The 25,095-nt window shown below is 42.9% G+C and overlaps 1 protein-coding gene across 4 annotated transcripts in view; it reads right to left on the bottom strand.

Annotated features, from left to right (window-relative positions):
- NEDD4 (NEDD4 E3 ubiquitin protein ligase) overlaps positions 1-25,095 on the bottom strand; it is a gene marked incomplete at both ends in the record, with an annotated part of 113,615 nt that overhangs the window by 12,342 nt on the left and 76,178 nt on the right. For 3 of the 4 annotated variants that reach the window (XM_080707990.1, XM_080707987.1, XM_080707988.1), the window contains 11 exons: positions 475-540; positions 1,952-2,016; positions 2,109-2,163; positions 2,361-2,441; positions 4,249-4,443; positions 6,007-6,126; positions 9,143-9,208; positions 10,756-10,923; positions 11,015-11,132; positions 17,756-17,922; positions 23,107-23,209. In XM_080707990.1, coding sequence (XP_080564116.1) covers positions 475-540; positions 1,952-2,016; positions 2,109-2,163; positions 2,361-2,441; positions 4,249-4,443; positions 6,007-6,126; positions 9,143-9,208; positions 10,756-10,923; positions 11,015-11,132; positions 17,756-17,922; positions 23,107-23,209 — 1,204 coding nt within the window. The remainder of the gene's footprint in view (positions 1-474; positions 541-1,951; positions 2,017-2,108; positions 2,164-2,360; positions 2,442-4,248; positions 4,444-6,006; positions 6,127-9,142; positions 9,209-10,755; positions 10,924-11,014; positions 11,133-17,755; positions 17,923-23,106; positions 23,210-25,095) is intronic. The other variant, XM_080707989.1, reaches the window with a different exon arrangement.

The raw sequence follows: 25,095 nt of genomic DNA, 5'->3' as shown, positions 1-25,095 counted from the left end.
CTTCTTCAATTTGTGGTGATGGAAACAAGCGTAACACACATATCTGATACACAGAAGGAGACAAGTAACAAGAGCACTCTTCCATTTACAGTAGATTTTAAAATTATGATTATCACTAGAAAACAACAAAGTCATGTAACACAATCCAGGATGAATCGAGATGATGACTTACTCTTGCTCAGATTCTACGGTGACCAAGCCCTCAAACACTACAAGAAGACACCAGGCCTAAGCAAACTTTTCATACTATTTTTCTAAATTCTAAAATTTTTTGAGAAATAAACATAGGCATAAAATTATTATGATCGTTAATGATACATGAGTTATTAAAAATAAGCACCCTTTCCCTATGAGAAAACTGTTCAGAGCTGTTTCAAATATAGAACAAATTTTCTGTTACTTTAAAAAAATGGGTGTCCCATCATTCTCAGTCCGTATCACGATCATTCCCACGTACTTAAAAATGTCACTAACCTGCTTCTTCAACTTTCTTCGGAAGAATTCATACTTTCTTTTGTAATCCCTGGAGTAGGGCACTGCCTTTAGTTGAAATTTTGGAAAAATAAAGAAGGTTTAGGTTGTTTTATTCTGGAACAACTTAAGTAGTTCCCCTTTGGGTATTTCATGAACATTACTTAAACACATTCAAAAGAAAAGATTTGAATACTGAAGTTTCATTTGAAGGTGAAAAGCTTAAAAATTTAAAATTTCTCTGTATAAGATAACATTATATTCAGTGATTCTTATGGATGTAATTTTCATCATGCAATATTCTACTTGTGTGTGAGTGTGGTACTGGGGTTTGAACCCAGGAGCATTCTACCTCTGGGCTACACCCCTATCCCTATTTTGTTTTTTTATTTTGAAAAAGAGTCTTGGCTATATTGATCAGAGTTTCACTACTTGCTGAGGCTGTCCTTGAACCTGTGATCCTCTCGTCTCAACCTCCCAAGTACTGGGATTACAGGCCTGTCCATCACGCCTGTCTATCATGCAAGATTCCTGAAGTGTAACATGCCAGAAACTGGAAATTTCTTCCAAGTAGAGAAATATTAGAAACAAAAAATTTCCTTTCTAAATAGACTTCCAAAGGGCTCCCTCCATTGATGGAACAATTTGAAAAATGTATTTTTTTCCTTAGAGTCCAGGAATTGCCTTTTTAATCCATTATTTTAAAAGGCTGTACACTAAGATACGAAACAGTAATTTAAAAAATTCCATACATTCAATTTTATTCATTCATATGAATTAAAAAATAAAAATCTGAATAAAATGTGGAAAAAGTGGCTATAGAAGGATGATTTTCCTATCATTAGCCTGACTCAAGAGCAGTTAATTAATTAATTAAAAGATATGACGCCGGGCGTGGTGGCGCATGCTTGTAATCCCAGCATTCAGGAGGCTGAGACCGGGGGATAGCAAGTTGGTGGGCAGCCTCAGCTGCTTAGTGAGGCCCTTTGCAACTTTGTGAGACCAGGTTTCAAAATAAAGACTTAAAAATAATAGGGTGTAGCTTGGCGGTCGAATGCCCCTGGGTTCCATCCCTAGTACCGCAAAATAAATAAATAAATAAATAAATAAATAAATAAATAAATAAATAAATAAATGTATGCCAGCCATGACTCTGGAGTTTATAGGCTGCGCAGCTCTCTCCTCCTGATCCGCTCTTGGCTGTTCTCTGATTTCCTGAGGACGGACAACACTTCTTTTTCCCCCAGACAATGACAAGCACTACCCTACTAAGCAGCCTGGGAGCCCACTGCCCTACATTTTGACTGCTTGGCTCACAAGGGGTAGAGATAATGGCTTCATACTCTGTTTTCAAGTAACTGAGCCCTGGAGTAAGGGAGGCGGGGCGCAGGAAGGCAGACCGCTTCTCTCAGTACTGGACGACTCGCCCTTGGCGGCGCAGGCGGGAGACCAGCCCCGGAGGCCCGAGACAGAGACTTACTGGTCCAGCTGTTGCTGCATTCTGATTCTGCAACCGAGGGTCTTCCCACTGTGTCCTTTTAATATCTGAAAGGAAGGGGAAAAAGATGCTTTCCTTTTTCATATACAGAACTCAGTATCCCAACAAGTAATGTCATGAAAAGCCACATTGCACATACTGTGGTTGATGTAGAAGGTCCGTCCATCTACGTGAGTTCTCTCTTCCCATCCTGGCTACAATTAAAAATGTGTTTCCATGATTTCAGGACAGGGCTTTTACAGTACTTGTTATATGGTTAATTTGCACATTCAATTCTCTGAAGGCATCAATAGTTTAATAATTATATTAAATACAGTTGTTAAAGGACTACTCTATTAAAAAATACAAAGGTTTGAGATAGTCCAGTTAGACTGCTTGTGGGTAAACTTACAGGTAGAGGTCCTGGGTCGCTGGGAGAGTCCAGCAGGGCTGTTCCCCTCAGGTGAGCCGGGGTTTTCAATCTTGGATCTTCCTGTTTTGGGGTTGAATAAATACATGAACAACACACACACACACACACACACACACACACACACACACACATGTGCGTTCAAATAACACAAGTTATTATGTTGCAATGTTTTCTAACTCCATAGATATTTAAGAAACTCTTTAAAATCCATTTATACTTCATTCTCTCCTCTGTGACTCTTTAGTAACTGTGTTATTACATCGAGCTTTTCTCTGCATAAAAATTAGTGAAAGGCTGGAGCGTTAAATTGGTCCACATGTTATTTCTACACTTCTGAACATGTTCCTTGGCACCTGCTTGTTCAAATGCTGACTTACTAATGTGTGTGTGTGTGTGTGTGTGTGTGTGTGTGTGTGTGTGTGTGTGGTGTGTGTGGTGTGTGTGGTACCGGGCACTGAACCCAGGAAGACATTCTACCTCTGAGCTAAGACCCCTGGCCCTATTTTAGTTTTTATTTAGTAATAGGTTTTTGCTATGTTGCTGAGAGCCTCACTACATGCTGAGGCTGGCTTCGAACCTGCAATCTTCCTGTCTCAGCCTCTCAAGTACTGGGATTACAGGCATGTGCCTCCACACTCAATTTATAGATATTTTTTAAAGATAGGTAGATAATCCTAATAAAGTTAATTCAGAGCAGGTATGGTGGTATACACCTGTAATCCCAGTACTTGGGAGGTGTAGCTCAGAGGTAGAATGTCCCTGGGTTTCATCCCCAGTACCACAAAAAAAAGTTTAACTTATTTGAATTAATTCATATGTGCTTTAATATTATGTTATTAAATAATTTCTTAAATAAAACTCTTTTAGTTTTATTCAAGATATGTTGGTCTCCCCCCCTCCCTCCCAGTGCTGGGAATTGAATCTAGGTGTACTTTACCACTGAGCTACACCACCCCTTTTTATTTTTATTTTTTAATTTTATTTTATCTTGTGATACTGAGGATGGAACCCAGGAATATTCTACCTCTGAGCTACACCCCAGCCCTATTTTTTATTCTTTATTTTGAGATAGAGTCTCACTAAATTGTGGAGGGCCATGCTAAGTAGCTGAGGCTGTCTGCGAACCATGATCCTCCCGTCTCAGTCTCCCAGTACTGGGATTTCAGGTGTGGACCACCATACCTGGTATATGCTGAACTTTTTTTTTTTATAGTTAATTAATTAAAAACCTATTCATCAGTTGCTGATTTGGGTAATTTTTTTCTTTTAGTGGTGAACTAATTACCAAATATCTTTAAGACTTATCTTAAAAATACTTCTTCAACCTAGCCTCACAAAGGTCTTTTGGCAGTAAATAAGATGTGGGTTTGAAAGTCCTTTGGAACTCATATAAAGGTAAAAGATTAAATGGCTAGTGAGCTAAAAACTAGAAATAGAAAATAAATGTGAATATCTCCATGACAATTCAACACGATATTAAAAGGAGGCACAAGAATGTCTTGAGCCGGGCGTGGTGGCGCACACTTGTCATCCCCGCGCTTGGGAGGCTGAGACAGGAGGATCGCAGGTTCAAAACCAGCCTCAGCTACTTAGTGACACTCTCAGCAACTTAGTGAAACCCTGTTTCAAATTAAATATAAAATAGGTCTGGGGGTGTAGCCCAGAGGTAGAAGGCCCCTGGGTTTCATCCCCTGTACCATTAAAAAAAAAAAAAGCATATCTTGACTATGAATAGTGTTCTTAAGAATTCCACCTATCTTTCAATGAATACTAGGAAAGGCAGGTTGTACTAATTCACATCTAAAGGTTATAAAGAGCTACACGAGAGATTACTATTGTAATAAAAACGGAACAGTAGCACAGTTACCCAGGTCGTGGTTTTGGTGTTGTGGTCAATAAAGAACGGCCTCCCGTTGGGTGCACGCTGAAACTCCCAGCCTCGGGGAAGGAAGCCTGGCGCGGCTTCAGAGGGCAGGCTCCCCTGCTGGGCGGCCTCCCTGCGGGGCAGCTGTGGCGGACAGCCTGCAGGAAGACTTGGGCTTGACTGCAGCTCTACTGCGACCTAACACAGTAACCAAATCACACGGTAAAACTTCATGCCTACTCACAAATAGCCATGATTCAAAAGACAGCTCAACGGTGACTCTTGTCTCTACAATCTGGCAACGGGTTTGTGTATGATGTATGTTCACCACTTTGTGTACGGTCCGGTTAAGTGCAATAAGAGTTTTGCCTTATTTTTGGTTTTATTTTAATATATTTTAATATATCAGTAATTTATGTAACTGATAACTTAATTTTCTACTTCTGCAATTATACATTCTTTAGTGTTTGTTTTATTTTTATTTTATTTTTTGCGGGTCTGGGGATGGAACCTAGAGGCATTTGACCTCCGAGCTACACACTCCGCCCAATTTTTTATTCTTAATTTTGAAACCGGGTCTCACTGAGTTGCAAAGGGCCTCACTAAGTAGCTGAGGCTGTCCGCGAACCGCGATCCTCCGGTTTCAGCCTCCCAAATGCTGGGATTACAAGCGTGCGCCACCACGCCCGGCTTAGTGCTTGTTTTAAAGCTTTCTAGTCTAATATATATGTATGCATACATGTATATTTGTATATGTGTGGATGCATGTATGTGCCCATATATGTAAAAGATTAGTCAAAAAAATTGTTTAAGTACAAAAAAGATAGCTTAATTTACATGTGAAACACACACTTATAAACAGGTCTTAAATATCTGAGGCTCTTTTCAAATGTAGTTATGATGTATTATAAATTTTTCCCAACTTTTTTTTTGGTACTGGGGATTGAACCCAGGGGCATTATACCTCTGAGCTCCCCACCCCCAAGAACAATTTTATTTTGAAACAGGGTCTCACTCAGTTGCAAAGGCTGGCCACGAACATGTGATCCTCTTGTCTCAGCTTCCTAAGGGCTGGGATTACATGCGTGTACCACCATGCCTGGCTTCCCCAATGTTTTTATAACTTTTTCATGTATTTCCAACAAAGCGTTTTGCTAAACTTTGTTTTTATAATAATCAGGGATTTCTCATTTAATTCTCAAGTAGTAAGATGGTGGTTAGCGGTCAGTCTGCTATGGAGTCTGCACTACAGGCCTGTGTCTGCTCCAGAGTCGGGGAGGAGGGCGGCTCTGCTCCCCAAGACTCAGGGGGAGTACCCGGCACACAGAAACGGGTCTAAACGGGGTACAGAAAAAATAAATGACAAGTATGCACTATAGAAATGGACAACTGAAAAGCAGTGTAGTCTTGTGATAGATTATTAGTGAGTAGTTAAAAGAAACACATAAAGCCGGGCATGGTGGCGCACGCTTGTAATCCCCGCACTTGGGAGGCGGAGACAGGAGGATCGCGCAGGTTCGAAACCAGCCTCAGCAACTTAGTGAGACCCTGTTTCCAATAAAGTATAAAATAGGTCTGGGAGTGTAGCCCGGAGGAAGAAAGCCCCTGGGTTCCACCCCCAGTACCACCAAAAAAAAGAAAAGAAAAGAAAATGAGCTGGAGACGCTAAAGCTCCCAGTAGGTCCTGCCAAGCGCTGCAGTAGCCTGCGCAGGAGTGGGATGGTCTACACCTCTGAGAAGACAGGTGACAGACTGCGGTACCTGTGCGGCGGGCTTTGTCCAGGTGGTGGTTCTGGAATTGTGGTCTACATAGTACAATCTCCCTCTTTCATCTTGCTTTTCTTCCCAACCTGGTGGCAATCCAGACGAAGTAGGCAAAATCTAAAGGACAGAGTAACAGGAGGACTGAACGTCAACGAGAAGAGTCCTTTTATAGCCGGGCGTGGTGGGCACGCTTGTCATTCCCGCGCTTGGGAGGCTGAGACAGCAGGATCACACAGGTTGGAAGCCAGCCTCAGCTACTGAGTGAGGCTCTCAGCAACTCAGTGAGACCCTGTTTCCAAATAAAGTATAAAATGGGTCTGGGAGTGTAGCCCGGAGGTAGAAAAGCCCCTGGGTTCCACCATAGCACCACAAAAAAACACAAACAAACAAACAAAACCTGAGATAGTTGGCTAAGATACATTGCTTGTAACCTTGGCAGTGGAACTACAGAAACCACACTCAGGTGCTGAGTGGACAATTGCCCGTCTTCTGCAAAGGCTGGGAGAAGGTATTGCTGTAGTCTGTGACAAGCCTTATTTCCAGGCTTACTCTGGACATTCCTGGGCCTGGCTTCTCCTTCTTATTTGGAGCAAACTGACTCCTGAGGCTTGAGCCAGCTCCTGAAAGCCCCTCAGCCTGTAAATGCCACCTGCAGAGTCCTCACTGGGTGACTCGATCACGGAGGCGCAGCAGCTGTAGGTACCTGGCTGCGAGTTATGGACCGTTAGACACCAAGTGATGGAAGTCGCAGTTTAACAAACGTCCATCAGCCGGTGAAGATAAGTGAGGTCGATACGTCTGTGCTGAAACGGCATGAACTCCTGAGACCTGCAACTTGGTCGAAAAATGTCACGCTAAGTGCAAGGGCCAGACACCTAAGACTACGCAGCGAGGCTTCACACTTAGGGTTCCCCTAAATCAAAGCTCTCGAGAAGGCCAAGTCCTGGCAAGAGCGGAGGGCGGTTGCTTGGGGCTGAGCGTCGGCATGGGAGCTGAGGTCACTCTGCGGAGTGATGGAAGGCTTCTTAAATTGATTGTGGTGATGGATGAATATACAAGAAGTCATTTAATTATACACTTGGAAGTAGGCGGGTTTTTCTGGTACGTAAATATACTTCAAGAAAGCTATAAGGGTTGGGGGTATAGCTCAGTGGTAGAGGGCTTGCATGTGCAAGGCCCTGGGTTTGAGCCCAGTACTGCAACTGACTAACCGACCGACCGACTGACCAACCAACCAACTAATCAACCATCAACAACAATAATAACAAAATCAATGTATTGAGGGGGAAAAATGATTTTCTAGTATATAAAACATAAGACATTTTTAGGTTCTCTTGTTCATCTGGTATACTTAAAATTGTTTCCTGGGTGAATATATGTCAGTCAACAAGAGTCAACACTTTGACTGTGCGGAGCATCCGGAAGCAAGTGGACAGAGCCACGGCTCTCTGGTTAGGCAGGTCCCGGTCTGGTGGAAGATGAGGACAAGCGGCCGCCAATGAGGCAAGGCTGGCGGGGCGGGGCCACGGCTCGCTCAAAGTCAGGGTAAGTCTCCTCCTCCACCTCCAGTTCCCCATGTCTCCCGTTTCTCCCTAGCTTTTACATATTAGGGAAAGCATCCGATTTCTTCTTTTTTGTGACTGATTAATCTCACTTTAGACCCTATAGAGGAGCAAATAAGGCGACCTGAGGGGATGGGAGGGGGAAAGAGGGAAACTCTCTAATGCACATGACGTACTTAAACACATCAAGGTCAATCACTAAGCCAAGCATGGGAAGGAGGGCTGGGGAGGGAATCGGGTGGGGACTGGGTAAGGGCTAATTGGGTGATGTGTGCCTGTATGTCTCTACCATCTTTTATCCCATTAAGATGTAAGACTACAATGCACCAATAAAAAAATTAAGAAAAAAGAAAGTTCGTGCTGGCTGGGCCGGTGGATGGCAGGGCAGGTGCTTCTTCTTCCTCAGCACAGGCTCTGAGCCCTTCTGTCTCAGAGGACCATCTTTTTAGGCATTCTGAGCTGAAGATTTTGGAGCCTCTGGAATTTCCCCAGGAGCAAAAGCTCTACCTTTCAAAACTGATGGACACTCAAAATGACAAATGATTGTTGGGGGGAAAAAAATGAGGCCATTCCCAGGGGAGAGAGGACTTGTCCCACAGCTAGGGGAGGGAGGGAGCTGGGGCTTGAAGACAGGGGGTTGGAAGAAAGAGCTGAGGCGGGAGTGGACGGAGCAGGAGCTTTAGGAGGTGACGGGAGGAGGCTGAAGAAGGCTGGGTCCAGGCATTGGCACAGCGGGTACACAGGCAGACCCGCCTTGAGGCACAAGTCAGGAAGACGTAGAGGCAGGGAAACCAAGCGGGAGTTGACTGCCTAGGCACAAAGCCCTTGAGGTCCAAGGTGCAGCGGGGGCTGGGCTGGGGCTCGGCGGAGGGGACGCACAGCCTGGTAGAATGGGGGACCCAGGCAGACGGGGACCAGGGCTTGGTAAAACTCCAGCCTGCCAATACCACGCGCATCAATGGGGCGGGGGATCCAGGCTTGATGTTTCACGCGCAGGGAAGCACTGCTGGATTCCATGTGTACACAGAGCTACATGCCACATGCCACATGCCATGCCTGAGCAGAGGCAGCTGGGCACCGGAATCCTGACTGTATGTGCACGCAGCCGACCACGCCCCGCCAGCACGGGCTCCAACTGACAGGCTGGGGTCACCGCGGTCACCAGCACAGACCTGTATTTGTGTGTGTGTGTAGGGGGGGGGTGTCTGGGGATAGAACAGAGGGGCATTCTACCTCCGAGCTATACCCCCAGCCCTGTTTTTTATTCTTTATTTTGAAACAGGGTCTCACTGAGTTGCACAGGGCCTAAGTAGCTGAGGCTGGCCACCAACTTGTGATCCTCCGGTCTCAGCCTCTCGAATGCTGGGATGACAAGCGTGCGCCACCAGCCCGGCTAGACTTTGCTTTGATAACACGGGAGGCAGCTGTCTGCATTCTGTCTCTGAAGTTTGAGCACCTCTTCCAGAAGCCCATCCCTACATAGGCAGCCGCACATCACACAGCGTCCAACAGGTAAATACGGCGCCGAGTCTTACATTTGTATTGATGATGGAGGGCGAAATAAAACTCACCACAGGAAGAGTAGGGTGTTCCTCCAAAGTATAGGCTTGTAAGCTGCCTCTTCTGCAGGAGTGATTCTTGTTTGGGGAAGAAAGCAGAACAATGGTACCTTTAGGTTTGTGCTGGAGAGCATGGGACCCTCCTGGCCTGGACAGCCTCCCGGGTGCTCTGAATCCCACGCCTGGGTCGGGCTTCCCCTCCACGCCATCCCAGCGTCCTGTTTGCTCAGTTTCCTCATTCAGCGGCTGCTCCCAGGTCCCATTTGGTCTCTGGTGGTAGTGGGTGTGGAACCCAGGGGCTTTCTACCTCCGGGCTGCACTCCCAGACCCATTTTATATTTTATTTGGAAACAGGGTCTCATTAAGTAGCTGAGGCTGGCTTCGAACCTGAGTGATCCTCCTGTCTCGGCCTCCCAAGCGCTGGGATTACAAGCGTGCGCCACCACGCCTGGCGTCAGCCCTATTTTAGTTTTTATTTTGGAACAGGGTCTCACTGAGTTGCAGAGGGTTTCATGAGGTTGCTGAGGCTGGCCTTGAACCTGCAATCCTCCTGTGTCAGCCTCTCAAGTACTGGAATTACAGCCTGCACTGCCTGCCCAGCTATTGTTTTTTTAAACAGGGTCTCACACCCGTAGTCCTCCTGTCTCAGCCTCGAGTACTGTGATGTAGGCATGCTCGCCATACTCAGCTTGAGTTACTTTTATAATAGTAAAAATACCCAGAGGTAAGAGAACGGGGTCCTATCTGATTTATTGCCAGCAAATCAACATACTAGTTAGGTCTCTGACTATCGTTTCCCACTTCCCTGACAAAAAAATAAAGTGAATGAAAGACAGAATAATGGAAGGAAGGAGGGAAGGAAGGAAGGAGGGAAGGAAGGAAGGAAGGGACACAGGCTTCTGACGGGCATCTGCATAGAAAGTCACATGGCCATGTACAGCGAAGCTTTGTGGAGAAGGTGCTAGAATAGAGGTTGGCAACTTGGCCTGTGAAGGTCTAACTAGAGTAAATATTAGCTGCGAGCCAAAAAGTCGCTGTTACACCTCCTCAACTCCGAAGGTGTGGTGTGAAAGCCGAGGTGAATGGGGCCGGCTGTCTTGCTGTGGTGAGGACGGGCAGTTGCCGATTTGGCACACGGCTTGCAGTTTGCTGACCTCTGAACTAGACTAAATCCTATGGGGGAGGGATTTATGTCTGTTTTATTTACTGATATACAGAAAGAAAGAAAGAAAGAAAGAAAGAAAGAAAGAAAGAAAGAAAGAAAGAAAGAAGAAAGGAAGGAAGGAAAAAAGAAAGATAGATAGATAGACAGATAGAAAGAAAGAAAGAAAGAAAGAAAGAAAGAAAGAAAGAAAGAAGGAAAGAAAGGTGTTCCTGGTGGTTTTGGATGGAAGACTTTGATGTAACAGCCATGTAGACTCTCGTGAGCATTTGGATTATATATCCATGGCTCTGCTCCATACTGCTGGTAAGGATATTTGGAAAAGTACCATGCATGCTGTAAAGTCTCGAGGTCCCTAAAACATTCATGACCCTCAGACAAAATTTTATGTAAAAGTTATTGAGTGGAATAATATTTATACTATAAAATCCTGAAGCCATTAGCAGAATAGAAGGCATCCTACTGAGCTGAGCCCTGGCTGGCTGATGGCAGAATTTCCATCAATGGTGAATCTGTCGTTGAATTCTTCTGTGAGATGAGCCTGAACGTGGAAGTTGCTTGGTGGTGGAGGTGGCGGCCAGGCCTGGCTGCTGTGCAAGGCGGCTTCATCTTCTCTTATGATTTCCCAGTTCTAAAATAAACAGAATCAGCTTGAGCTAAACATGCTTTAACCTGCTGCTATCACACAGGACTGCCGATGAGATTAAGAAAACCATTTATACCTCGAAAGACTCCTGGTTCTCAACACTTTCTGTTTCCTCAGATATTTGTCTCCTGGTGGTAAAGGCGTGTTGTGCTTGCAGGTGAAAGCTGCCTCTTTCGGTGTCTGTGAGGTTGTCCCTGGATTGCAAGGGTAAAAGGGCATGATCTGTGTCTTCACATAGTTAAAAAGATACTCAGAGACTGTGATTATTTATTTACATTGCAGTACTGGAGATGGGACCCAGGAACATTCTACCTCCAAGCTACACCCCCAGCCCTATTTTTTATTCTTTATTTTGAAACAGGGTCTCACTGAGTTGCAAAGGGGCTCACTAAGTAGCTGAGGCTGTCCATGAACCGTGATCCTCCTGTCTCAGCCTCCCGAATGCTGGGATTACAAGTGTGAGCAACCACGCCCAGCTTTGTGATCATTTAAAAAATGCTAATGTTGGACTGCAGGGCATTTTGTTAAGTGAGATTAGTCAGTCACAAAAAATAAGAAGAGACTTCCGGGAAGATGGCGACCGAGAAAAGCGGGGCTTAAGAGCTCTGCTAACAACCAATCTCCAGTACCACAAAATCAGCGCCTTTCATAGCCAGAAAACACCATCACCAGAGAAACAAAAAAATCACCAGGCTCCAGAGAGAAAGCGGACTGAGAACAGAGCTCAGAGCCATAGAGGAGATACACTGGCCTCATGCCCGAGGCCGCGGCAGCAGCGCCATACTGCCGGCAGCAGCGGCAAATTCACCGGACGGCTACAGCAAGCAGAGGTGAGCCACTGTGGAACAGCCAGGCGGGATTTCTCGCCGCAGGTAAAATCTAAAGCTCCCAGTGGCTGAGCTCAGCACACGCCGCAGGGATTCAGGGTGGAAATCAAAACCAAGAAGAAATACGCCAGCTCACGGCCAAGGGCATAGCAGCAGTGCCATACTGCCACTGGCGGCAGCAGCAGAGAATTCACCGAATCCAGTACAGCTACATCTGCGTACTCAAGAACAGTGAGTCAAATTGCGGGCCGCAGAGGAGAAATCCCAGTACTGTACTCCCTGGGATTTGACCCAGTGGGGGAGTGGCGGTAGCAGAGATATCACACCATAGGAGAACGTGCAACCTGGCACCCCCCACAGTCTAAAGCAGCCTCTATCGACTCTCTGGGTCAGAGACTCTGTGATACAACCCAGTAAAGGAGTAGTGGGGTCAGAGATACTACAGACTCGAGATCCAGAACACCTTAAGTCATAGCGACCCAAGGGAAGAACCCAGAGAAGGCACAAACTTCTGAAATCATGGGAAAGAGGAATAATACTGGAGCAATGAATGCCCACAACCCCACAACATCAGAACCTGATAAAACAGAAAATCAGAGATTTCTAGAAGATCAAATCAGGAAAATAACTGTAGAAATAATAGAGGTGCTTCGAAAAGAACTCAGAGAGAGCCAAAAAGAGATAAAGGATGCAATTAATGAAGTAAAGGCCTCAATTCAAAGCACAAACAACTGATTAGACCACATGGAGAACAGAATCTCGCTCTTAGAAGATGATCATTCCAAAAATGAACGCATAGTTTCTAATCTAGGAAAAAATATCCGACAGCAGGAATCTGACATTGAAGAAATATGGGCCCATTTTAAGAGAGCTAACCTAAGAATAATTGGAATAGAGGAGGGAAAAGAAAGTGAAACCAAAGGGATCAACAATCTCTTCAAGGAAGTAATAGCAGAAAATTTTCCAAACATAGATCAAGAGGTTGATACACAGGTCCAGGAAACTTATAGAACTCCCTTTAGACAGGATCGGAGAAGAGGATCCCCACGCCACATAATTGTCAAAATGACCAATGTGGAAGCCAAGCAGAGAATCTTAAAGGCAACAAAAGCAAAGGGCCAAGTGACATTCAGAGGCAAACCAATTAGAATCACTCCAGACTTCCCAAACCAAGTCATGAGAGCCAGAAGGGCTTGGAGTAACATATTCCAAACTCTGAAAGAAAACAACTTCCAGCCAAAAATTTCCTACCCAGCAAAACTTTCTATCAAATTAGATGGAGAAATAAGAAGCTTCCATGACAAACAGAAACTGAGGGAATTTTTGTCTTCAAAACCAGCACTAGAGAAAATACTCAAAGAGATTAACTACAAAGAAGAAATAGGTAACACACACCAGAACCAGAGAAACAAGAGTTTCCATCCAATAGTCAACTAAGATTGGTTATCTGTGGAGATTCATTACTTATGTTAGTCTTTTACCTATCTCTAAATGGTATTGTTTGCCTTTATTGTTGTTAATTTTTAGGATTTCTAGTTGGAATATTAATATACCTTCAGATATAGCATTTGGAAATATTTTATCCCATTCTATTAGTAACTGTTAACTCTGTTTACATTGTCTTTGGATATACAATATTTTTTTTTTTATTTTTTAGGGAGTTTGTATACTCTTCTGTTGCCTGTGCCATTGAAATCATTTCCAAGAAATCACTGCCAATTTCAGTGTTGTGAGGTTTTATGACCCAGATTTTCTCCTAAAAGTTTATAGTCTTAAGATTTATATTTAGGTCTTTTATCTATTTTGAGTTAATATTTGTATATGGGATTAGGTAAGGGTCCAACTTTATTCTTTTCCATGTAATTATTATGTTTCAACAATATTTAGTTAAAAGATTATTATTTCTACCACCAAATGTTTGTGGAAACCTTGTCAAAAATAACTTGACAATATAGGGAAGAATTTAGCTCTAGGCTTTTATTTAACTCCAATGGTTTATATATCTGCCTTTAGAATAGTACTACACTGTTTCAATGATTGTAGCTTTATATGGTTTGAAATCAGAAAATATATATCTTCTAGCTTTGTTCTATTTCAAGATCGTTTTGGGTATCTAGAGTCCATATTCCATATTAGGATAGAGTTTTTTTCTGAAAAATAAATAGATAAATATATGATAGTTTCACCTAAAAAAATAGAAAAAAAGTATTCTCTGGTAAGAAAGAAAGTAAAAAGAAATAATGAAATGTTATCTTTAAATCATCAAAAGCTTGGTATCAGACAAATGAAACTGTTATGTGAGATTATCATTTTTAATTTTGGATAAATTGCTATAATACTAGATGTCAACCACTAAGCCAAGCATGGGAGGGAGGGATGGGGAGAGAATGGGGTGGGGATCGGGTGGGGGCTGACTGGGCGATGTGTGCATGTATGTCTACAAAAGTTTGTATCCCACTATGATGTAAGAATACAGTGCACCTATTAAAAAAAAAAAAAGAAATTGGATGCTCCCCCTAATATGTGAAAGCAAGGGAGAAATGGGTCATAGGAGGAACTCCAGACAAAGGAGATTCTATAGAGGAGCAAATAAGGCGACCAAACTGAGGGGATGGGAGAGGGGAAGAGGGGAAATTTCTATTGCACACGATGTACTTAAACATATCAAAGTCAATTGCTAAGTCAAACATGAGAAGGAGGGAGGGGTGGGAAAAGGCAGAAATTGGGGAAGGGCTGACTGGGTGATGTGTGCACACATGTCTCCACCATCTTGTACTCCATTAAGATGTATGACTACAGTGTACCAATAACAAATTAAAAAAATAAAAAATAGCCAGGTGTGGTAGCGCACGCTTGTAATACCCGTGCTTGGGAGGCTGAGACAGGAGGATCGCACAGGTTCGAAGCCAGCCTCAGCTACTTAGTGAGGCTCTCAGCAACTTAGTGAGACCCTGTTTCCAAATAAAATATAAAATAGGTCTGGGAGTGTAGCCCGGAGGTAGAAAGCCTCTGGGTTCTGCCCTCAGTAACACACACACACACACACACACACACACACACACACACACACACACACAATACTAATGTTGGATTCGTTTTTATTGTATTTGGAGCTGGGTATGATGGTGCACACCTGTAATCCCAGTACTTGGGAGGCTGAGACAATAGAATCACAGGTTTGAGACCAGCCTCAGCAACTTAGCAAGACTCTGAGCAACCAAGTAAGACCCAGTTTCCAAATAAAAAATAAATAGGGCTGAGTGTACCTCTGAGACAGAATGCCCCTGGGTTCTGAAGCACCAAAAAACAAAACAAAACACAACAAAAAACCATTTGGCTAAGGGTTCGTTCTTTCTTTTCTTTTCTTTTTTCTTTTCTTTTCTTTTCTTTCGGTGGTACTGGGGTTCCTGGAAGCCCTTCTACCTCCGGGATACACTCCCAGACCTATTTTCTTTTTATTTTTGGAAACAGGGTCTCTTAAGCCAGCGAGGCTGGCTCCGAACCTGCGTGATCCTCCTGTCTCCACCTCCCAAGCACGGGGATGACAAGCGTGCGCCACCACGCCCGGCTAAGGGTTATTTCAACATGCATAAATTAAATTGTGAGCGCAGTGGCACCTTCAGAGAACCTTATGGAGTTAAGGCTTTTGTTAAAATATCTAACAGGTCAGATATTTTAGTTCATCACTGAGTCTGTACTGTCAGAAACAGAGGCAATCAAAACTATTTGTTGAATGACTACTAAGAGTTTTATAAGTAATTTCTCTGTATTCTTATTCATCATGTCAGTACAAGAGTAAAATCTAAAGCGGCTGTACAGTTACATATACCTCTCCCTGAGTCAGAAAATACGGACAGAACTGGTCTTAGCAAGGAATAAATTTCCCCAAATGCAGGCGGCTGAATGAAAGACCGCCCAAGGACACTACAATAATTAAACGCTTGCTAAAATAGGAATTAAACAGTAGATGTTTTTTTATTCTATCCAGATGAGGGCCTGGGATGAGAAAGGGTAAGAGTACAGGCTTGTCTGAGTGTAGGAAAGGTATAAGCCTTCGGCATTAATAGGCTATATCATTCTACTTATCTGCATTTAATATAGCCAGATTAACGGATTAAGGATTTTGTGCTGAGCTCAGTGGCACTGCCTGTAATCCCAGTGACTAAGAGACTGAGTCAGGAGGATCACAAGTTCAAGGCCAGCCAGGGCAACTTGGTGAGATCCTGACTCAAAAAAAAAAAAAAAAAAAAGAAATAAAGAAAAAGGGCCGGGGCTAGAGCTCAGAGGTAAAGTACCCCTGGGTTCAAATGCTAATACTGCAAAATAGAAACAAAACTTGTTTAAATACTTAATAACAAATTATAATCAATTTACTAATGTTATATACATCCAGGACAGTGAGAATACCAAATTTTAAAAATTATTAAAAAACTGACATATAATAATTGTATATATTGTATTTCGGGAATACCATGTGGTTTTTTTTTATAGTACTGGGGGTTGAATCCAGGGAATTATACCTATGAGCTATATCCCTTGTCCTATTTATTGTTTATTTTGTATTTTTTTTTTGTACTGGGATGGAACCCAGGGGCATTCTACCTCTGAGCTACACCCCTGCCCTATTTTTTAGTCTTTATTTTGAAACAGGGTCTCAATGAGTTGCATAGGACCTCACTAAGTAGATGAGGCTGTCCATGAACTGTGATCCTCCTGTCTCAGCCTCCCGAATGCTGGGATTACAAGTCTATGCCACCACGTCCGGCTTATTCTTTATTTTGAAACAAGGTCTCACTAAGTTGCGGAAGGCCCAAGCATCTGAGGCTGACCACGAACCTGTGATCCTCCTTTTTCAGCCTCCCAAATGCTGGGATTACAAGTGTGCGCCCCACACCGGCTCCGTGTAGTGAATGTTCTGACACATGTACACATTGTAATAGTTAAATCCGAGTGTTTACCACACCTATCACCTCATACATTAATAATTTCTTTGTGGTTAGAACATTTAAAATGTTTCCTTTTCTTTCTTTCTTCTTCTTTTTTTAAATATTCAGCCAGGCATGATGACACACACCAGTAATCCCGGTACTTTTGGGAGGCTGAGACAGAAGGATCGCTGATTCAGGACAGCCTCAGCAACTTAGCCAGATCCCTTTTCAAAATGAAAGAAATAAAAATTCAATATGATATTGATAACTAGAAATATCCAATACAATATTGATAAGTATTATGCAATAGAATGTCAAGACTTACTCTAACGGCGCCTTTGACCTGTTAACAATTCCTCCCTAACCCTCAGCCTCTAGAATGCCAGTTTTTATTGTACTACACGTGGTAAAACCATAATTTTGACAGATGGTTTTAAGAAAATGTGTCATTTTCTTTTCACCTAAATGTTTGATTTTTGCTACCTAAAAACGACATCATAGTGAAAGAAATAGGAGTCTATTCTAGTCAGGCAGCCATAATACTGAGACGCGCAATAAGGTAATTTGGCAAATTTTAGTTTTTTTAATTCTTTTTTTTCCTTTTGGTACTGGGGATGAAACCCCAGGGGCATTTTCTAAGCTGTACCCCCAGCCCTATTTTTTACTCTATTTTTATTTTTTGTGGTACTGGGGGTGGAACCCAGGGGTTTTTCTACCTTGGGCTACACCACCAGCCCTATTTTATAATTTATTTGGAAACAGGGTCTAAGTTGCTGAGAGCCTCACTCAGTAGATAAGGCTGGCTTCGAACCTGTGCGATCCTCCTGTCTTAGCCTTCCAAATGCTGGGATTACAAGAGTGTGCCACCACGCCTGGCTAAAAATCATATTTAAAAAAAAAAAAAATCACCGAGAAAGCACTTTTAAAGCTGCGCTATAAAAATCCTGATCTTAAAGTTTACGGGTCCCTAGGCAACCCTGGATCCTCTGGAGACTAGACTTCAAAATGAAAATGAGTGGTCAAAGGTATCCAGATCACACACGGAACGCCATCGGCACATACTGAGGGGTTGGTCTTTTCCACTGTGTTCTTCGGGATTCGTGGTTCACATAGTAGGTCCTCCCAAGGACGTCCTGCCTCTCTTCCCATCCTGGGGGTAGAGGAGAAGGTTCTTGTTGCTGTTGCAAATGGCACGCAGCATCTGGTTGGTCCAAAACAACCCAGCCAGGCTGAAAGACAGAACAGAAACTCTTAGGCATATGCTCGGTTTTTTAACTTTATAAATTATATGCTAAAGGAAACTTTAAAAGATTTTGCATGTTCAGTTCTAGAAATTATACATAAATAGAATTAGCACATCTTCAAATCTTTTTTTTTTTTTTTTGTACTGGGGATTAAACCCTGGAGCAGTCTGTCTCTGAGCCACATCCCCAGCAATTTTTATTTTGAAACAAGGTCGCATTAGGGTGCTTAAGATCTTGCTAAGATGCTGAGGCTGGCCTCAAACCTGCAATCCTACTGTCTCAGCCTCTCAAGTACTGGGATTACAGGCTTGCTTCACCATTCCTGCTTCATCCTCAACTCTTAAGACCATAATACGAATATTTTGTGATGATAAATTTATTGGTAAAATGTAAACCATTTAAATTTTGTTTGGAAATATTTTGATTTTTCGAAAAAAGTTTAAAAGCCTATGGAATAGAAAAACAAGGAAAAATTTAAAATGAACAAATATTGGTGTAAAATTAGAAACCGAGAAACTGCAAAGCACAGTTTAAACTAGTCATCTCGGGCTGTTCTCTAGATTATAGGCGACTGAATGCAGTCTTGGTTGCTGTCTCATCGAGAAAGCATCTTGCTTTGGTAAAAATAAACTGAGATGGGAAAAATATCAGTAGCTAAAAGTCAAATATACACAGGCATGACAGAGAAGGGCAAATGAGAAAAAATGGCTGCAATGGGTTCTGTTGGGATAGAAGGCGTTTTGATTTTCTTGTCTGATTTTTTCTGTTTCTCTTCTATATCAAGGAAAGGAGTTTTTGTCGAGGTCATAAAGCAGTCAAAGAAAGATCTTTTTGAAAGATTTTTTTTGAAAACAACAACAATAACAAACAAATGTACTGGATGTTTGGTTTCTGTGAGATTAGCAAGAAACAGAACACACAAAGCCTTAGCTAAGTTATTCGAATAAGGAATCAGTTGAAAGGGGAGACAAGCGTTGATGACATGCTTTTCTGTGAGGATTCTCATAACAGGAAAGGTGGCAGGTAAAAGGTTTTGTTAAACACTGCCATGATTAGGAAAGCATTAGAAATGGAAAGAAACAGCTTGGCGTGGCGGCACCCTCCTGGAATCCTGGTACTTGGGAGGCCGAGACTGGAGGATCACAGGCTTGAGGACAGCCTCCGCAAGTAACAGACTTAGCAACCTAGTGAGGCCCTGTTTCCAGATGAATATAGGATAGGTCTGGGGTATAGCTCTCGGTGCAATCCCCAGTACTCCCTCTCCCCACCCCGCCCCACAGAAGTTGAAAGGAACTAATTAAAAAAACCCACAAAACTCTAAAATGCTCTTAATAGGACACAAGAGAGACCTGACGGAATGGAGAAACATTATCTTGGCTAAGAAGACACAATCTCACAAAGGCGTCAGTCCTTCTCAAGTTTTCCTATAAATCTGCAAGGTTTTGATAAAACTATGCTACTTTTTTTTTTTTTAAATAGAGAAGCCAATTCTCAAGATAAACACAAACAAAGAATAATGACTAGTGTCATTCCAAAAAAGATCAGCAATGGGTGTGGATCAGGCAGCCCCGCTGAAGACAATGTTGTAGACATTAACAGCTCGATGGGGCGCTGGGGCTTGTAAACACAGAGCTCAAGAGAACGGGTCAGAAAGAGACCTCAATTTATCGGAACTCGGCTTATGACAAGACATTCCACATCTGTGGGAAAACAGATTGCTTAGAAAATGGGCACCTGTTTGAATAATACAATTTAATTTGGATCCCTACTTCACGCCTTCCACCAGGTAACTTAAATATCTTTCAGCCTGAGCTGGGTGTGGCAGAGCATACCTGTAGTCCCAAGAACTCAGGAGGCTGGGGCAGGAGGATTACCTGAGCCCAGTAACTTGAAGTCAGCCGCATAGCAAGACGGTAGGCCCTGGATTCAATCCCCCGTTCTCAAGGAAACAAAACCAACACCAAAGATAAAACAAAACAAGGCCCCGCCTCAACGATTTGATTCCGTTCTACTGTTCTGTTCCATTCCGTTCCCTTTCATTTCATTCCATGAGGGTGTGTCGCTATGTTGTCCACACTGGTCTCCATACGGGGCTCGAGATCCTCCTGCCTCTAGTAGCTGGTTCTACAGGTGCACTCCACCACGCCCAGCTCAGACTGAATTATACTTAGAGGTTAAAAAGTAAAACCAAGAGCCCGGCGTGGTGGGCACCCTTGTAATCCCCGCTCTTGGGAGGTGGAGACGGGAGGATCACGCTGGTTCGAAGTCAGACGCGCTGGCTTAAGAGACCCTGTTTCCAAATTAAAAAAAACTATAAAAATGGGTCTGGGAGTGTAGCCCGGAGGTAGAAGGGTTTCCAGGAACCACAGTACCACTAAAATAAAAATAAAAATAAAAAAATAAGACCAAGCTGGGTGCGATGGCACACACTTGTAATACCAGTACTTGGGAGGCTGAGACAGGAAGATTGCACAGGTTCGAAGCCAGCCTCAGCTACTTAGTGAGGCCCTTTGCAACTCAGTGAGACCCTGTTTTAAAATAGACAATAAAAAAAATTGGGCTGGGGGTGTAGCTCAGAGGTAAAATGCCCCTGGGTTCCATCCCCAGTACCACACACACAAAAAAAGTCTTTTATGTTACTCAAGTAAATTCAAGAAGAAAATGAAAAAAAAATATTAATCAAGGCCTTTAAGCAATGTGTTTCAAATTTCAAAGGAAGTACAGTTGTACATTTAGAAAGTCCAGTTTTTTTTTAATTTCATAGAATTCATCCCTATTAAATGTGTATTATCAAGCCGGGCGTGGTGGCGCACGCTTGTAATCCCCGCGCTTGGGGGACTGAGACAGGAGGATCGCACAGGTTCGAAGCCAGCCTCAACTACTTAGCGAGGCTCTCAGCAACTTAGTGAGACCCTGTTTCCAAATAAAATACAAAATAGTCTGGGAGTATAGCCCGGAGGTAGAAAGCCCCTGGGTTCCACCCCTAGTACCACCAAAATAAATAAATAAATAAATAAATAAACATGTAATGTCTACTATTTTTCATAAAATACTTTTCTAAGGATCCGTAAGCCTTACTGCATCGAGAGTCTCAAAGCTACTATGTCCTTGCCTACAATTTAACAGAGTCAAAGAGGTTCAGAAAGAAAGCGTTCACAGACAGGACAGACGTTAAATGTTAGTCCTGTAAAATACAACCAACAACGGTTCGGTTGCAGAGTACAAAATCCAGTGTTACATAATGATGACTTCCCGCACACCTCGCTAAGGAACGAAGGCCGCTCAGGAGTAAGTCTCCCTTCCAAAGTACAATTGCTTCCTTCAAATAGTAGAATCTTACAGATTCAGTCACAAACTAGATGTCAAAGGACTGGGCAAGACTTCTCTGGCCACCAGCTGCAAAGAAGATAAATAAACAGACTGGTGTGTTTGGATTCCTGCGGCCTTTCGTAAATAAACTTCTACGCGCCTACATCTCCTGAAATTATAAGGTGCACTCCGAGGGCATTCCAACACTGAGGCGGGAGACCGCAGCAGGGGCTGAAGCAGTTCTCCTCGCAGAACTGACCCGCGGGTAAGGTCCCTGTGGCCAAAAGCTGGAGCAGGTTACGAAATCATGAAGTGCTGTTAATTTTTTAAAAGTTTCTAAATAAAGAATTTTCTTTCTTTACAGCAGACATCCTTCATTTCAAACAGAATTCTACTATGCACTTGCATAGTAGGCTGTTAGGTAGAGAAGCTTGTACCTATTGGGTTTCTTAAAAACTTCAGAAAGATTATTATATGAAAAACCAGAAGAAAAAAAAACAATTAAGAAAAACAGGTAATAACATATGTGCATTTAGATTTAAGAGAGGAAAACAAGTTGTTTGATTACCAGTTACCTAGAGTTTATGATTTAAAGAAAAACAATCTTTATTTCTATAATTATATATTCCTCTGCAAAGCAAAAATCTCATTACTATACTTAAAAAATTCCCAGAAAGCTTTGTTGCAAATTCTCTGCCTGGCCTAGAGCATTTTTTGAAGGCACCTGGGCAGGTGAGGCGGAGCCCACCCAGCCCTTGGGGAAGTTCCTGGTTTCTCGGTTCTTATGGAGACCAAAGCAGACCCTCAGCAAAGAGTCAAGTCTACCCAGGAAGGCTCCAGAGGTAAACCTTCCAAAGCAGCTCAGCGCCATCTGCTGTGTGCTTTCCTAAGTGATGAGGAAATGATGTCACCTAGCCGGGCGTGGTGGTGCACACCTGTAATTCCAGTACTTGGGAGGCTGGGATAGGAGGATCGCAGGTTCAAGACCAGGCTTGGGTGATGTAAATGTCCAGGTAAATTTATATTTTTAATATTTTATTGGTGCATTGTGGCCATACATCTTAATGAGATAAAAAATGGTGGAGACATACACACACACATCACCCAATTATCCCTTACCCAATCCCCACCCCATTACCTCCCCATCCCTCCTTCCCATGCTCGGCTTAGTGACTGACCTTAATATGTTTAAGTACGTCATGTGCTTTAGCGAGTTTCCCTCTTCCCCTCCCATCCCCTCAGTTAGGTCGCCTTATTTGCTCCTCTATAGGATTTCCTTCTTCATCTAGAGTTCCTCCTGTTACCCATTTCTCCCTAGCTTTCGCATATTAGGGAAAACATCCGACTTCTTATTTTTTGTGACTGACTAATCTCACTTATCATATCTCCTCTAATTCCATCCATTTCCCTGTTAATGACATAATTGTGTTTTTCTTTATGGCCGAGTAAAATTCCATTTGTATATATCCCACAGTTTTGTAATCCATTCATCTGTTGATGGGCCAGGTAAATATTTTTTATTGTACACATCAATTTAATTGAATGAAGTTTTTTTTCAGAGAACAGTAAAATAAAATAAATTAGGTGTGTGTGTGTGTGTGTGTGTGTGTGTGTGTGTGTATTACTGGGGATGGAACCCAGGGGCATTCTACCTCCAAGCTACACCCCCTGCCCTATTTTTCATTCTTTATTATTTTGAATCAGAGTCTCACTGAGTTGCAGAGGGCCTCACTAAGTAGCTGAGGCTGGCCGTGAACAGTGACCCTCCTGTCTCAGCCTCCCGAGTGCTGGGATTATAAGCCTGTGCCACACGTCAGGCTTAGTTTTTTTTAGTTTAACAAAATATTCATAAAATCTTACCTCTAGTTCCTCAGCTTGTTCTGTGTTTTCTTCTTCTGAGCCACTGGTTTTGGGTAAATAAGTCATTTTTAATCTTAGATAACCTTTAACTCTTGACTTGGGACTGTAAGAGAGAAAAGAATAATTCACAGAACTTTAATAGTAGGAAGAAAAGCATTCATTTAGTCTGTTGAACACCCACTGACTACTGGGGATTCATTAGAGGAGAGTCAGAGGCCAGTTTCAGGGCAGAAGACGTCTAGCAAAGAAAGAGATGGTGGAGAAAAGGAAATACACAAATGAATCATTGTTACAGATAAGATACTGAGAAAGTTTAAGTGTGAGACCAGAGAGAAATTTGGAGTGAAGTCACACTGCAGCTGGACCGGAAGACTAGGAGGATTTTGATCTGCGACAGAGGAGGAAAAGGCCTAACTGGAGAAAAAGTCCACAAACCAAGAAACAGGTGGGAAACTCGGGGCATGATTTGCAACTGGCAGCAGCTGGGTTTAGCTGGATACATGAAGGGGAGCGTGAGGGACAGGGATGGCCCCGATGATGGAGCTCCAGGAATTAAGAAAACCTTAGGCTCTTCTGCAATGTTGGGAGCCGCCGAGAATTTCTGGAATGAGGTATCCTCAAACATGAGCTTAATGAAAGCCGGGCGTGGTGGTGCACGCTTGTAATCCCAGCATTCGGGAAGCTGAGACAGGAGGATTGCGGTTCAAGGATAGCCTCAGCTACTTAGTGAGGCCCTCTGCAACTCAGGGAGACCCTGTTTCAAAATTTAAAAAGACTGGCCGGGCGTGGTGGCGCATGCTTGTAATCCCCTTGGGAGGCGGAGACAGGAGAATCACGCGCTGGCTTAGGAGACCCTGTTTCCAAATCAAAATGTAAAAAATAGGTCTAGGAGTGTAGCCCGGAGGTAGAAGGGCTTCCAGGAACCCCAGTACCACACACACACACACACAAAAAAAAAAAAAAAATTAAAAAAGACTGAAAAATAGAGCTGGGGTATAGCTCTGAGGTACAGTGGCCCTGGGTTCCACCCCCAGGACCACACACACACAAAATGAATTTAGTGGAATTCTACTAATCTGGCCTCATAGTCGAGGATGATAGAATGGAGAGAGGACCAGTAGTAGTCCGGAGCTTGCTGTCCCACTCTTTGGACCTTCCACCCATCAAATCTCACCTCTCTTCACACTATATTTTCTCTCTTGAATCACGGGTTAGTCAAGCTCCGGGTTGCTGCTCACTGTAATAATTTTGAAAATCTGACTTTTGTAAGCTCCTAATTTAATTCTATCTATTGCCCCTACTAATTCTAGCATCCCAAGGTTTACTTAAGAAATCCTTAAGTTCCGAACCTTCTAAATAGTGTTTTTTGGTTTTTATTTTTCCGCCGTCAGTTAGGTAACTAATTATCCTTTGTTTTTCTAGACACCGGAGCCCTGATCCTGCATCTTCAAGATAAATTCCTTTAATCTTTTTATTGTTATCTGTATCATTCTCATAAATTTGGTAGATTAAGTACCCCCTCTCTGGAGTAGTCAGTAAAATCCTTGGTTCTTGTTCCCAAGGCTGTTAGTGTGACTTACGTCTCTTACAGTGAAGAGCTTATGCACACTCGGCTTTGTTGCTACAAATAATGGATACAGAGAATGCGCTCAGACGATGTCGAAAAATTTCTCTACAGTTCTGTTCCATGTCTTTCCAACCAGAAAATAAGTCCATGGGTTGGACTGAATGGGGCTAAAAGAAATGTAGGGACAGAGGACATTTCTATCTGAATAAGGTTCTTTCTGCATCTACAATCATAACCAGTGCATCCACAATTATAGACTATGCATCATAGACGATACTTTTTTTTTTTTTTAAAGAAAAAGACACTAAATAGCATCTGTCAAATTGTGAAGCAGGATAGTAGGGCAATTGGATAAGAGAAGAAATATCCGTTCAGTTATTTGTAGTACGCAGATGTCACAATCCGTCCAAAATGAAAAGAGA

The sequence above is a fragment of the Muscardinus avellanarius genome, assembly GCF_963383645.1.
Source record: "Muscardinus avellanarius genome assembly, chromosome: 12".
NCBI lineage: Eukaryota > Metazoa > Chordata > Mammalia > Rodentia > Gliridae > Muscardinus > Muscardinus avellanarius.
Note: the sequence above shows the minus strand (reverse complement) of the source record. Positions and strands in the feature narration are given on the sequence as shown.